The sequence below is a fragment of the Ornithorhynchus anatinus genome, chromosome 4 (assembly GCF_004115215.2).
Source record: "Ornithorhynchus anatinus isolate Pmale09 chromosome 4, mOrnAna1.pri.v4, whole genome shotgun sequence".
NCBI lineage: Eukaryota > Metazoa > Chordata > Mammalia > Monotremata > Ornithorhynchidae > Ornithorhynchus > Ornithorhynchus anatinus.
The window spans coordinates 7,014,216-7,029,619 of NC_041731.1; the positions used below are offsets into that span (position 1 = coordinate 7,014,216).

At 49.1% G+C, this 15,404-nt stretch overlaps 1 protein-coding gene across 1 annotated transcript; it reads left to right on the forward strand.

The window, feature by feature from the left end:
- The first annotated feature begins 8,855 nt into the window (after positions 1-8,855).
- On the forward strand, positions 8,856-12,933 carry LOC114811084 (lymphocyte antigen 6D-like). The gene is made up of 3 exons (XM_029062214.2): positions 8,856-8,907; positions 10,269-10,370; positions 12,618-12,933. The coding sequence occupies exons 1-3, from the start codon at positions 8,856-8,858 to the stop codon at positions 12,836-12,838; spliced, it is 375 nt and encodes a 124-aa protein (XP_028918047.2). The 3' UTR covers positions 12,839-12,933.
- Positions 12,934-15,404: the final 2,471 nt, after the last annotated feature.

The following is a 15,404-nucleotide window of genomic DNA, read 5'->3' on the forward strand; positions in this document are numbered from 1 at the left end:
AATCTCCTTTTGGCTGATGAGGTAAACTGAAGCACAGAGAAGTTAAATGTCTCGCTCAAGGGCGCAGAAGACAAATGGCCGGCGGGATTAGTAGGGAGGTCTTCGGGCTCCGGCCCTGGGCTCTTTCCACTGTGCTGCGCTACTTTTCACACTGATTGATCTTGTTTTCTAATCTCTCCTGCTTCAGGTAAATCCACTTCCCCTCCTCCCCAGCTCCCACCTAAAGGTGAGGGGGTAAAGGCCCCCACAGCGTATGAACTTGCTCCTCCTAGCCCTCTCTGGCCCGACCTGAGCAATTCCAATCAGGGTTAAAGAAATCCGAAATAGTGGCTTTGGGGACTATTTGTTCTCTGAAGTCCATTCCCTCCCAATCCTCATCACCCTTAAAATCCCGGCCTCTCTTCAACACCTAGAATAGTGCTAAAATCCCTGCCTCTCTTCAACACTTAGAACAGTGCTCTATATAGAGCTTTGCAAACATAATAATAATAGTAACAATGACTATTATCATTATTTCTGCCCCCATATCCACAAAGAAAAGTGAGTATTTCTGGCTCCTACCGTCTGTGCCCATAACTGATCCCTTTCCTCAGGGATTGCCTCTCTCACTAAGTTTGTGAGTTCCTTGAGGGACAAGGATTGGGTCTGAACTTGCTTATTTCATATTCACATCCAATAAATATCACAACTGCCAACACTACAGAGTCAAAGAAGCCTCAAACCAAACATTACCCACAAATGCAAGGCTGCCTCCCCTTGGCTTCAGACCTCAAACCAAAGGCAAGTGTCCCCCCGACCTCAGGCTTCTCCCTGAGCTAGACTGTGGGCAGGGATGGTGTCTGTTTATTGTTGTAGTGTATTCTCCCAAGAGTTCAGTACACTGCTCTGCACACAGGAAGTGCTCAATAAATATAATTGAATGAATAAATGAATGAGTGAATCTCCCCACAACCCTTTCAACAGCTGCATCCCCATGCCCAGGCCCAGGCAAGGGTTGCCACGGACATCCTTCCTGCAGACCGGACAGGGAACCCCCCGTGATGCCAACCACGGACCCCCGGGTGAACCAGGAACATGACTGCGTCCCTGGAGCCATTTTCTGGAAATATGCAGGTTTCGCACAATCCTGGAATGCTTCTCTGGGCGTTGGGAGTGGTCTCCTGAACACCTCCACCCCCCATCCCCGTTTACTCCAGAGCTGTTATGGACCCTCCCGGGTCAGTGTAAAATTGCGGATGGGTGCCTGGGCGGGGAGCTCAGAGGCAGGAACTGCTCAGAGGAAGGGTCGGGGAGGAATTTTTAAAAAAAGAAACAGAAAAGCATCCAGTACTGTATGGGAATCAAATTGACAACCCCAAGCCTTAGCCTATTTTCTCTTCACTACATCCTTTACTCTCTGCGTAACTACCTCTCAGCCTTTCTACAAGGGCGACCTTGTTACCAGCACAACCCGAGGCCAAAGCCCTCCCCTAACACTTCCCTTTCATCACTGTGTGTTCCCCTCACTTTCACCCGGATCTCTGAGCTGGAAATTTTTTTATTTTTTAAATGGCATTTATTAAGCACTTACTATTTGCCGGACACTGTTTTAAGCGCTGGGGTAGATAAAATAATAACGATAGTATTTAGTAAAAGGTAATCAGGTTGGATACAGTCCACGTCTCAAGTGGGGCTCACCATCTTAATCTCCATTTTACAGATGAGGGAATTGAGGCACAGAGAAGTGAAGTGACTCGTCCAAGGTCATACTGCAGACAAGTGGCTGAGCAGGGATTAGAACCCAGATCCTTCTGACTCCCAGGCCTGTACCCTATCCTCTAGGCCGCACTGCTTCTCACAAGCTCCTACCTAGGTCCCAACTCTGAAAGTGCTTAGTACGGTACTCAGCACACAGTCGGAGCTCAGTAAATATCTGTGATTGATTGCTAGTGGGCAGGGAATGTCCCTAACGACTCTGCTATATTGTTCTGTCCCAAGCACTTAGTACAGCACTCTGCACACAGTTGCCAATCAATAAATATCTGTGATTGCTTGTGGGAAGGGAATGTGTCTACCAATTCTGCTGTATTGTACTATATATTTAATAGTATATGCTATACTATATTTATATAGTAAAGTGCTCAATAAATACGATTGATTGATTTGATCGATCAGTTGAAGGGGCTCACCCTGCACTTTAGATCCCAGTTCAGTCAAACACCCGCATGGCGTTCTGAGAAAATGCTCACCCACAGCCTTCTGTCTGCCTTTGGACAGCTGCGATCCGGGTCGGTCTGGTCTCTGCTGGAATCAAACAATAGTATTTATTGAGCATTTTCTGTGTGCAGAACATTGAACTAAGCGCTTGGGACAGGGCGATATAACAGAGTTGGTAGACATGTTCCCTGCCTACAGGGAGCTTAGAGATCAGGAATGTATACAAGGGTAATCGAACGGGCCGGTTCCGGTCATATGGCCAGCAGAGCCTAGGGATGTCTGCACCCACACAGGCAGGATATTATTGGTAGGAGACCAGGTCGACCCACACGACCTGGTGGAGGTGGCAGAGGGGGGAAGTGGGAGAAAGAAAGGATGGCAAGAGGGAGGCAGGGAGGACACAAAGGAAGATGGAAAGATGGAGGCATACGTTGGAGGAGGCTGTTGAGCTGAGGGGTTGGGGAAGTGCTGGGGTGGGTCCCACTGAGATCTCAAGTAGCCCCCCGATCTGTATAAGTCAACCCCTGCCCCCAACAGGGAATCTGGCCTCCAGCAGGAGGGCAGTGGCCCCCAAACCTTGAGAAGCCCACCCCTGAGGCCTGGTGCGACCACGTCTCCGCTCCACAAAGTGCTGCGCTGGAGAAGAAGGGTAGAGGACTCAGGGAAACAAGTCTCAGACCTTTACCCCCGGACGCTGCATCCTGACCCTGACTCCCCTGGGAAACCATTACTACTCAATCCTTTTATCACAGCACTGGGACACCCGAACATCAGTGCCAAGCCCAGACCCCCAGGCCATAGTCTCCAAGCCCTGGTTGCTGGGCATTTGAAAATCCTCCAGTTTCTCAGTACTTTTATTACTATCATTATTATCATTATGAAGAAGGAGGGGGAGAAGAGAGGAGAAGAAGGATGAGGAGGAGGAGGATAAGGACAAGGAGGAGGCTGAGGAGGAGGAAGAGGAGGAGGAGGAACCTGAGGCACAGAGAAGGTAAGCAACTTGTCCAAGATGACAAGATGACTTGCCCAAGCAGGATTAAAGGCTAGGTTCTCTGAATCCCAGGCCTGGGTTCTTCCCATTAAGTCACACTGTTTCTTCTCTGCCTTCATGAGTCACACACATACATAGATACCACACCACACATGCGCACATGCATACTCAATCACCCACTCATATTGATGAATCTTAGAGTCTGGATTTCCTGGCTAGGAGAAGATGAATTGAACACACACCAGGCCTGAATTTCCTCCTTCCGGCAGTAGTGGAGGAAGAGAGTTTCATCTGTAAAATAATCATAATTGTGGTATTTAAGCGCTTACTATACACCAAGCACTAGTAGCTATAAATGCTGGAGTAGATATGCAATTGAAGCAGATCAGACACATTCCCTTTCCCACAGTGGGGCACATAGTCTGAGGGGACTATTTTACAGAATCCCCATTTTACAGAGGAGGAAACTGAGGCCCAGAGAAGTGAAGAGACGGGTCCAAGTTCACCCAGCAGACAAGTGGCAGAGATGGGTTTAGAACCTCAATCCTCTGCCTAACAGGTCCATCCTCTTTCCACTAGGCATCAGGACAGAGTTGGCGGTGTCTAGCCTGGAGGCAGGGCGATGGTTATACTGCCCGTTGTTGGGCAGGGATTGTCTCTATTGCCGAATTGTACATTCCAAGCGCTTAGTACAGTGATCTGCACATAGTAAGCGCTCAATAAATATGATTAAAGAATGAATGCCAGCCTCTCACGCTTTCCCCCCACCCCCACATTGCCCAGGAAGTGACACATGATGAGGTTTCCACCTCCTAAGGTCACCCAATTTACTGTTGTTTAAGCCCACAGAAAAGGCAAATACTTTATCACACTCAGGGTGCTCAGGACCTTGGCCATGAGAGTGATACTTTTTTTCCCCTTTCCTCCTCCGTGAACATCCGCAGTGATCCAAGTCTGAGCTGGTCTTCGACAACGAGGGGGCCGTCTCTATGGGAACGGGACCCCACGGCTCAAGGCAATGCTTTGAAGACTTGTGGCTAAGGCCACTGGTTGACCTGAAAGATGATCAGATTTTGGGAGGGTTCTGTTCGGCCTCCTGAAAGGCCTCTGAGGGAAACCAATAAAATGTGCTTCCAGCTGGATGCGGGGAGGGGAGCCCCTCCCACCGCCACCGAAAGTCACAGTAGCCGTCGCAGCAGAAGGGAGGAGGGACGAATGGCGCTGCCTTCCTCCTCCTCCTTTTCCTCTTCCTCCTCCTTCCCCTTCCTCTTCCTCTGCTCACCTCCTATGCCTCATCTCCACCTCATTCTCTTCTGCACCTGCCTGGCCTCCACCTAGCCTCCCTGAGCCCTCCATCCACCACTCCCTCCTCGGCAAAGTGTTCTTTGTGTCTGCGTCCCAGACCTGCAGTCTGGCCAGTTGAGGGAGGCCCAGGACAACACACCTCAGCTGGACTCCTGGACTTGGAATCAGGGCATTTGTGTCTATTGATTTAATGCCAAGTACCATGCTGTAGGTGACTCAACAGCATAAGACAAGACCACAACGACTCAAGGGCCTGCTTAATCCTCTGTGGGAATCTCTCTAACTGCCTCTCTGGGCTGCCACCCATCCTCTGAATAACGTCATCGGCGTTTCCTACTGGGCCACTAACTCTGGAGATCTTCCTTTTGGTCTCCTCCTCTTGGTCTCCTCCTCCTTGTCCTTGTCCTCTTCCTCCTCTCCTAGGCCTCATCCTTTTTCTCCTTGTCCTCCTCCTTATCCTTCTCTTCATCCTCCTTTCTCCTCCTCATCCTCCTTGCCTTCCTCCTCATATTCCTTCTCCTCCTTTCTCCTCCTTCTCCTCCTCTCTCCTTCTCCTCCTCTTCTTTCTCATCCTCATTCTTCTCCTCCTCCTCCTTCTCCTCCTACTTCCTCTTCCTCCTTCTCCTTGTCCTCATCCTCGTCCTCCTTGACCTCCACCACCTCCTCCTTGTCGAGCTGCTGCAGAGACGAGAGACACCGGGTAGAATGTTTTCCTCCTTAGCTACCTGGGCCCCCGGAGTTCATCCCACTCCCCCTGTTCCAAATGGCTCCATCACATTACACTGCACAAGCACCCAGCATTCCATATGACATCAACCATCTATCAATCAATCAATAGTATTTATTGAGCAACTACTCTGTATGGAGCACTTTGCTAAGCACTTAGTTGAGTACAGTGGTGTTAGTAGACAAGAACCCTGCCCTCAAGGAGCTTATTGTTTCTTCTTTGTCCTTCTCCTTCCCCTTTCCCACCTCTTCACCATGTTTCCTTCTCTTTCTCCTCCTCCTCTTTTACCTCCCTTTCCCTCTCCTCCTTTTTCCCCTCCCTTCCTTCCCCCCGTTCCCAGATATCCTTTGGGACCCCAACACTACTTCCTCACTCCCTTCCTCCCCTCCCAGTTCCAAGACCGCAAATGGAGCCAAGAAGGTGTGGGGGCATACTGCCTTCAGCTCCAGCCCCAAGCACCAGAAGCTCTTTCCCCAATCTGATGCTCAGGTACCAAACCCCCCCGCAACCAATGGCCTGCCCAAGTCTGGACTTATCGCTTGGTGGGAGGGTGGGGGGCAGTTCCTGGACTGGTCTGGGTTCCTGACACCCCCAGAATGACCAGGTTTTTTTGTATGCCCCTTGGGAAGCTGCTTCCAGAGGTACTGGGGAGGGGAGAAGAGCAACTAGATTTAGGTGGGTGGGCCATTTTGGGATTCTATACCCCCCCCTCCTCCCAATGCTAACTCGCCCTTGTACCCACAGCCTTGTTCTAGGGATGGGGGCAGTCCTGCCCATCCCAACAGTTGCCCTCTGCCCTCGTCATGCTGTCACCCCCACCCCAGCCTCCCGAGGTGTGTGTGCGAGGGTTAGCTCCCACAAGCCAAGATGAGCTAGAGTGCCCAGGAGGGTGGATTGTGGGCATGGGAAGGCAGGGCTGGGTGTGTGCCAGACTAAACCCAGATTAAGCCCCCCCTTTTCCTCTGCTCCTCCTCCCCTCCCCATCGCCCCAACTCCCTCCCTCTGCTCTTCCCTCCTCCTTGCCCCACAGCATTTGTGTATATATGTACATATGTATTATTTTATTAACAATGTGCATATATCTATCATTCTATTAATTGATAATGATGCTATTGATGCCTGTTTACTTGTACCTGTTTTGTTTTGTTCTGTTGTCTGTCTCCCCCCTTCTAGACTGTGAGCCCGTTGTTGGATAGGGATTGTCTCTATCTGTTGCTGAATGGTACTTTCCAAGCGCTTAGTACAGTGCTCTGCACACAGTAAGTGCTCAGTAAATACGACTGAATGAAGGAATGAATGAATGTCACACTGGTGCCATCAATAAGAAATGCAGAGACCCAGTGCAATTGCAAAGCGAGGAGCAGTCTTCCTTTCCAGATTATGCCACGGCCTGGGGATTGTTTCAACACCAGGTCCCTTTTATCAGGAAAATAAGCAATCGATCCATTTTCTGTTTCACAATTATTCAGGACAAATGATCACTTTATAAACAAGTCCCCACAATAGGCACCTGGCCTGCTTCCCTCCCCTTCCACTCCCTTCCAGCTTCCTGCTTTTGAGTACAAGTCAAAACTGACAACAACTGCCAAGTCAAAACTGACAACAGCTGCCAAGCCCAACATCACCAGTCGGGTCCCGTAAGCAACTTCCGGGACCTCTGTCAGAGAGAGACAGAATCCTGTTACGGGTGGAAGGTGAGTCTGACCCAGCCTGGTTTCGTTAGGGCCTTGTGGTCTGAATCAGTCAATTAATCCATCAATCAATAGTATTGATTCAGCACCTACTTTGTGCAGAGCACTGGACTAAGCACTTGGGAGAGATACGATCTCTGTCCTCAAGGAGGAGACCAACACTGAAACAAACTGCAATGAATTGCAACAAAGTGAGAGGAGGAAATAATGTGTACTAAGTATAAAGATAAAGACACAAGTGCTATTTAGGCAGCCGAATGCCTAAGTGTTTAGGTTATAAAGTGATAAAGTGGCATTTGTGGGATGGGTTTTAAAGTACATATACTAAAAGTATGAAATATATAAACTATGAATGTATATATTGTATATATGCAACTGGATCTGTGACCTTCAGGCATTTGATATTTACCCCATCCTCAACCCTACAGCACTTGCGTACGTCTTAAAATAATATATTATAAGTTATTTATTTATATTACTATCCGACTCCCCCTCTAGACCGTAAGCTCGTTGTGGGCAAGAAACGTGTCTGCCAACTCTGCTGTAGTGTACTCTCCCAAGTGTTTAGTACAGCGCTCTGCGCATAGTAAGCACTCAGTAAATATCATCGATGATGATTGAAAATGCATACATGAATGCACATAAAGTATATACATTTACCATATAAATATAAACATATAAATATATTTATATAACTACCTCTATATCTCTACTATAATATATAGTAGTATATACTATAATTTATATAGCCAGTTTTATATGCATTTATATAATATACAGAGTGGGCCAGGGGAAGAGTGTGTGTGGTAAATCCAGAAAAAGGCATACTAACTAGCCAATACTCGGTTAGCAATAAAGATTTTGAGCTTCATTCTAACCCAGCAATAATCTTTACCTCCACTCAGAGCTGGATTTGGGTGCGGGGGCAAATCGACCTGCAAATTTTACCCTTTTCCTGCTAATCACCAGCAACATCTAAAGTGGAAGTTGGAAGGATCTGGGGGATTTCCTGCCCTACCTTAAGAAGAACAGAACCAAGGGGGGCTTGGGGTAAGTGGGGAGGGGAGAGGGGTGGTAAGGGGGGCGAGCCCCGGTGAGTGGGCCAGACCCTCAGTTAATTTGGTGCATTAACTGAGCACCAAATGAGTGCAGTACACAGTACCAAGAGCTTGGGAAGGACGAAACAGAGAAATCACTAATTTCTTGCCCACAAGGAGCTTCCCTTCTAGAAGGGAAAGACAGACAAAAATATTAACAGAGCAATCCAAATAAATAAATAATAGGATAAACATATGTACACAAGGGTTGAGTTGGGTATAAATAAGTGCACGCACGAAGAGAAGCAGCATGATGTACTGGAAAGAGCTTTGTCCTGGAGTTTGAAGATCTGGATTCCAATTCCGGTTTTGCCACTTGTCTGCTGTGTGACCCTGGGCAAGGCATTTAACTTCTCTGTACCTCAGTTTCCTAATCTGTAAAATGGGGACTCAATCCCATTCTCCCTCACCCTGAAACTGTGACTGTCAGGTGGGACAGGGACTGTTTCTGATCTGATTATCTTGTCTCTACCCCGGTACTTAGCAGGGTGCTTGGCACATAGTAAGCACTTAACAAATACCACAGTGTTTTATAATAATAATAATTATTATCACAACTATTATTTTCTAGAGAGTGAGCTAGACTCAGAAGCTGCCCTCCTTCCACCCAGTTTGTTTGTCTTTCTAGTCGTAAGTGCGTTAGCCCTGAAATTTATTGGGCTATTCAAATACACCTGTAAGAAGTCCAAATTCTGAAGCTCCTAATGGTCCTTGGAATTTTATGATGCCCTTCCCTTCCCCATGACTGATTAACAAACCTCTCCCTATATAAAGTGAAGAAAGAGAAGGAAAAGTTACACATCCTGGTTCCGGTCCTTGGCCACACAGGAATCTTAATGGGCAGGAAGATGGGGAACTTCCATATCATTCTCTTGGTGGTCCTGCTGTGGATGGCGTCAGGTGAGTTACCCCCTGGAAAATGGTTAAATAGATGTGGGACCGAAAATGTAAGCAAGGCATGTTGGTTGTGGACAAATCCATAGGTCAGTGGCTCCTACTGGTCAAGGGATTTAAAGGGAGAAGTTAGGGATGATAAAAGGTCCATCTTTTAGGGGTCTTAGAAGGTCCATCTTCCAACATTAGGAGCCATCGGGATCATCAGGGGAACCGTCGCTTGGTCCCTCCAAGCCCCCGGTTGCCCTTGCCAGAGAGACAATGCTGGACTGGATGGATCAATGGTTGGACCCTGGAATAGCCCTGCCTGTGGAATTCTCGCCTGTGAATAGAAATTTCACGGGTCAGGCAGGGGTGAGCTGGAGGGGCCCTGGGCTTTAATCCGGGGCTCGGGGTTTAGTCGCTGTTTGTTATATTGTATTCTTCCAAGTGCTCAGTGCAGTGTTCTGCACACGGGAAGCACTCAGTAAATGCAGACTGACTGACTGTTTCTGATGGGAGGAGAGAGAACTAGCGGATCCAGAAACAAGAGGACTCTCCTCAGCTCCAAGGTTCCCCGGGGAGGGAAGCCAGTCATGACTTCCAGCCACAGAAGGACAAACCAGTTGATATCTCAGAACCAAGGGTCCCTGGAGAAATTGAGGAGACTCGGGATGCCCAGCAGGGTCTTATTTCTAGAACCTAGATTTTCCTCCATGACTCGGGGGTCTCTCTGGAAGCTGAAGCTGGAAGGTCTCCTGGATTCAGTCAAGACCCCGGGGTTCCTCTGCCCTGGGGACAGGGTGGGTGGTTGAAAAGGTGGGTAGGGGAGGGAGCTGGTGGAGGGTGGATGGTAAGGTCGAGGCCCCCAGGGACCCCTGGAGTCAGTCAGCTAACGAATTCTGAGGGGCAGAAACTGAGAACCAAGTGGTTGGAACTTTTTCACCACTGTGAGTTATGGGGTCTGCAGGTGGATTAGGGGAGAGGGACTAATGTTTCCTCCCCACTTCCCTATGGCTTCCTTACTGACCAACCGAAAGCAGAGCTTTCCCGCTGCACTAGATCTGTTTTCACCACCCACCTCCTCCCCAGTTCACAATTCCTCCATTCCACCGCTGTTCTGCGATGGAACCCCTGCAATCCCCGATCGGGAGCAGGGTTGGGGCGGGAATCTAGAAGCCCTTTCATCATAGTCCCCCTCACCCAACTCTCCAGGATGTTGGGACGTAGGATGACCAGGGTGGTTTGAGGGTTATTTTATTCACTTTATCCTCCTCATTTTCAGCCAAATAGGTTCTGGAGGACCTATGGAGTCCTCCCATCAGCGGAATCCCCTTTCCCTGGACCAGTCTTCTAACACTGCGTTGTTTTGTGTTTTCTGCTCCCAGCACACTCCCTGAGGTGCCACGTATGCCATTCAGAAAGCTCTGACTGTCAAAATCCAGTAGAGTGTAAGCCCAATGAGTTGGCATGTTTCAGCAACTATAAGGGTAAGTTTTTACCTTTCTGAAAAGGAACTAGGTAACTCACTAATTGTGCCTCTGGGTTGTTCTGTCTCAATCTCTCGTGGATTTTGCCTCTGACTCCCTTTCAGCTCATCTCTGTTTCATTATCTTCCCATCTTGGCCTCTCTCTCAGCCTCAAGCCTGTTCTTGGCAGGCTCAATCTCTCTTGGTTTCAATCCGGTCTATCCTTAGTCTGAAAGTGAGGAAACCACTCCTCCAGGATCTCCACTGGTTGCCTATCAACCTCCAGATGAAGCAGAAACTCCTCGCTATTGGCTTCAAAGCTCTCCATCACCTTGCCCCTTCCTACCTGACCTCCCTTCTCTCATTCATTCAATAGTATTTATTGAGCGCTTACTATGTGCAGAGCACTGGACTAAGCGCTTGGAAGGTACAGTTCAGCAACAGACCGCACACTCTGTTCCTCCGGTGCTAACCTCGTCACTGGGCCTCCTCACCCGTCCCGCCGTCGACCCCTGGCCCACGTCCTACCTCTGGCCTGGAACACCTTCCCTCCTCCCATCCGCCAAACTAGCACACTTCCTCCCCCTTCAAAGCCCTACTGAAGGCTCAACTCCTCCAGGAGGCCTTCCCAGACTAAGCCCCCCTTTTCCTCAGCTCTCCCTCCATCGCCCCGACTCAATCCTTCTCCTCTCCTCCCCCTCCCCGCCCCACAGCACTTGTGTATATATATATACATCTATAGTTCTACTTATTTATATTAATGCCTGTTTACTTGTTTTGATGTGCATATATATCTATAATTCTATTTATGTAGATGCTATGATGCCTGTTAACTTGTTTTGATGTCTGCCTCCCCCTTTCTAGACTGTGAGCCCGTTGTGGGCAGGGACTGTCTTTGTTGCTGAATCGCACTTTCCAAGCGCTTAGTACAGTGCTCTGCACACAGTAAGCGCTTAATAAATACGATGGAATGAATGAATAAAATGAGGATTCACTACCTGTTCTCCCTCCTACTTAGATTTTGAATTCCATGTGGGTCAGGGACCGAGTCCAATCTGATTAATTTATATTGACCCCAGCCTTTAAAACAGGGTTTGACACATAGTGTGCGCTTAATAAATTTAATGATAGTAATAACAATTCATCATCTGTCATCCTCAATGGTATTTACTGAGCACTTTCTATGTGCAGAGCACTGTACTAAGCACATGGGAGAGTACAATTTAACAGAGTCGACAGACACATTCCCTGCCCACACTGAGCTTACAGTCTAGAGGTTGGAGGTATCAGGCAGTGGGACTTAGTGGGAAAAGCACAGGCCTGGGAGTCAGAAGGACCTGGGTCCTAGTCCCAGCTCCACCACGCGACTGCTGTGTGACCGTGGGCAAATCACTTGGCTTCTCTGGGCCTCAGTCACCTCATCTGTAAAATGGGGATTAAGAGCGTGAGCCCCTTGTGGGACAGGGACTGTGTCCAACCCGATTCGCTTGTATCTACCGCAGCGCTTAGAACAGCGCTCGGCCTATATTAAGCACTTAAGTATCATAATTAGTTTGGCATCACTGGGAGCAGGGCACCGTCTCTGAAATGTCCTCATCCTACCGTGGGGTTTGTCCTGGTCAGGGAGGACCCATGAGCCACCGGCTTTCATTCAGTGTGTGGGGCTCGGGCGGGAAGCAGGCCAGCCTGTGCGCCAAAGACTCTACCCACAACCCACTCCCCTCGGTGCCTGCCCTCCCTCCCCCCTCTCCTTCTCTTCCTACTTCCCTCCTCACCTGCTCATTTTGGCATTCAGCACCAGGAGCTCCACAGAATTTATGTACACAGCTGTAAATTCTTTATATAGTCCGTCTACCCCGCTGGACTCTAAGCTCGATTTGGGTTGGGAATGTGTCCACCAACTCTATTATAGTGTACTCTCCCAAGTCTTTAATACAGTGTCCTGCACCCAGAAGAGCTCAGTAAATGTTACTCACTGTACCTCGATCTCGTCTATCTTAACACTGACCCCTCACCCACATCCTGCCTCCGTCCTGGAACACCTTTCCCCTTCCTACCCAAGGAACGATCACTCTCCCATCAGACTTTAAAAGCACACCTCCTCCGAGAGACCTTCCCTAAATCCTCATTTCCTCTTTCCTCACTCCCTTCTGCGTCACCCTCGCACTTGGATTCATTCCCTTTATTCACCCTCCCTCAGCGCCACAGCACATAGCCATAAGTTATTTATATCAATGTCTGTCTCCCCTACGATTTTCTCATTTTCAGAAATAACAAATGGTTCTGAGACCATCAGATCAACAGTGAAAAACTGTACTGCGAACTGTGACCACTGCGAGTCAGAGCCTACACCTGTGACTTCATTTTTCCTGAGCTCCATGTGCTGCAACAAGGATCTGTGCAACTGGGCCAACAGTGGGAGCAGCAGCTTTGGGGTGGGGGTCCTGGGCACTGTGATCAGTCTGACCTGCACCCTCCTCAGGATTTAGCTGGGAGAAAGTCCTCTAGAAGAGCCTTTAACGTAACCCTGCCTATTTGGAGTCCCCAGTCCAGAAAGAGCACGGATCTGGTGTGCATTTGTGTGTGTTTGTGTGTGTGGAGGGGTGCTGGGGTGGTCAGAGGGCCTGGGTTCTATTCCCAGCTCTGCCACTTCCATGCCGAGAGATCTTGGGCAAGTTATTTCACTTCACTCGTTCTCGATTTCCTCATCTGCAAAATATGGATTTAATGCCTGTTCTCCCTCCCATTTAAACTGGGAGCTCCATGTGGGTCAGGGACCCCGTCCGATCTGATTGCACTCTATCTCTCCCGGCACTTAGTGTGGTGGTTGGCACACAGTAGGCACTTGTTCTACAAATGTTGTTATTGTTATGATTATTGTAATCATCAGAATAATTCTAAAATGATGCACTGAACAGGAGCTACTCTCTGTGCAATCAGTGTGGAAGTCCCTGTGTGGCTGGACGCTAATGTGTGGAGTGTAAACTAAACTGTAAGCTCACCGGGGGCAGGGAATGAGTCTGTTTATTGTTATAGTGTACTCTCCCAAGTGTTTAGTACAATGCTGTGCACACAATAAATGCTCAATAATACAAATGACTGGCTGACTGACTGGAGTGGGGACCACTGCACTCTCAGGGACCTTTCCCCGCTTTCTACTCTTTCTCTTGCCTCTCCCCAGCCCTGCTTAGGTCCTGCCAGCGATGCAGTCGATGCCCCCGCTCTCCCTCCCTCCTCCCCAGATCGCTTTCCGTCTTGTTCAACAGGGCAGGAAGGAGGCACCTCCAAACTCCCTCAGATCCGCTCCCTGCAAACCCCACATCCCCCCGACTCCTACCCTGTCCCCCCCGTTCCCCGTGACACTTCTCCCCATCCTCCACACCCCGCCCCAGGCCCAGGGCTACCCGCGTCTACACCTCCAGGCTTGAGGGTGGGATTGTTTTCCCCAAGATCCACCAAGCCCGAGGAGGCATCGTAGACTCTGCTGGGAGGCTACTTCCCCACCCGACTCGTCCGTGAACTGATAGTTGAGAAGCAGTGTGACCTTCAGAGCACAGTCCCGACAGTCAGAAGGATGTGGTTTCTAATCCTGATTCCGTCACCTGTCGGCTGTGTGTGACCTTAGGCGGCTCACTTGCTTCTCTGGGTCTCAGTTACCTCATCTGTAAAAGGGAGATTAAGACGGGGAGCCCAGTGAAGGACAGGGACTGGGTCCAACGTGATTAGCTTGAATCGACTCCAGCACTTATTACAGTGCCTGGCACATAGTAAGCACTTAACAAATGTCATAAATTTAAAAAATTGACTCGGCCCCTGATTTGAAGAATTCTGTCACCGCTTTCCTGGAGGCCTGACGGCTGTGACAGAGATCACTGGTAGTCACTGGGGTATTTTCCCTTCCAGACTAAGCTCAGCCAGTCCAAGTGAGCCTCTCCTGGAGGGCCCCGAGGCCCCGCTGGCCAGTCCTGATCCCTTTCCGCGGGAAGTCATGGCCCAGCTTCAGTCTCTTGCGGAAGCAGCGAAGATGATAATAATAATGTTCGTATTTGTTAAGCACTTACTATGTGCAGAGCACTGTTCTAAGCCTGGGGGAGATACAGGGTATTGAGGTTGTCTCACGTGAGGCTCACAATCTTCATCCCCATTGTACAGATGAGAGAAGATGTTAAGTCACAACTTTGCCCCAGTCCTGCAGTATCAGTTTTGGCAAAGTAATAATCTGTTAATTGCTTACTATGTGCCAGGCACTGTACTAAGCGCTGGGGTGGATACAAGCACAACGGGTCAGACCCAGTCCCTGTGCCACATGGGGCTCACAGTCTCAATCCCCATTTTACGATGAGGGAAAGGAGGCCCAGAGAAGTGAAGGGACTTGCCCAAGGTCTCGGAGCAGATAAAGTGGCGCAGAATCCATGACCTCCTGACTCCCAGGCCTGTGCTGTATCAACCACGCCATGCTTCATCTATAAATAATAATAATAATGTTGGTATTTGTTAAGCGCTTACTATGTGCAGAGCACTGTTCTAAGCGCTGGGGTAGATACAGGGCCATCATATTGTCCCACTTGAGGCTCACAGTCTTCATTCCTACTTTACAGATGAGGTAAGTGAGGCACAGAGAGGTTAAGCGACTCGCCCACAGTCACACAGCTGACAAGTGGCGGAGCCGGGATTCGAATCCATGACCTCTGGACCACTCATCCCTGTCTCTCCCTAGGATGCAGGACTGTCGTGCGGATGAAACGTGGTTCAGTGGAAAGAGCACGGGCTTGGGAGTCAGAGGTCATGGGTTCGAATTATTTATCTTGATGATGTTGTCTTGTTCTGTTTTGTTCTGTTTGGCTGTGCCGTCTGCCTCCCCCGGTTAGACTGTGAGCCCGTTATTGGGCGGGGATCATCTGTTGCCCAATTGCCCATTCCAGGCGTTTAGTCCAGTGCTCTGCACGTAGTAAGAGGTGCTCAATAAATACTATTGAATGAATGAATGAATGAATATTTATCTTGATGATGTTGTCTTGTTCTGTTTGGCTTTGCTGTCTGCCTCCCCCGTTTAGA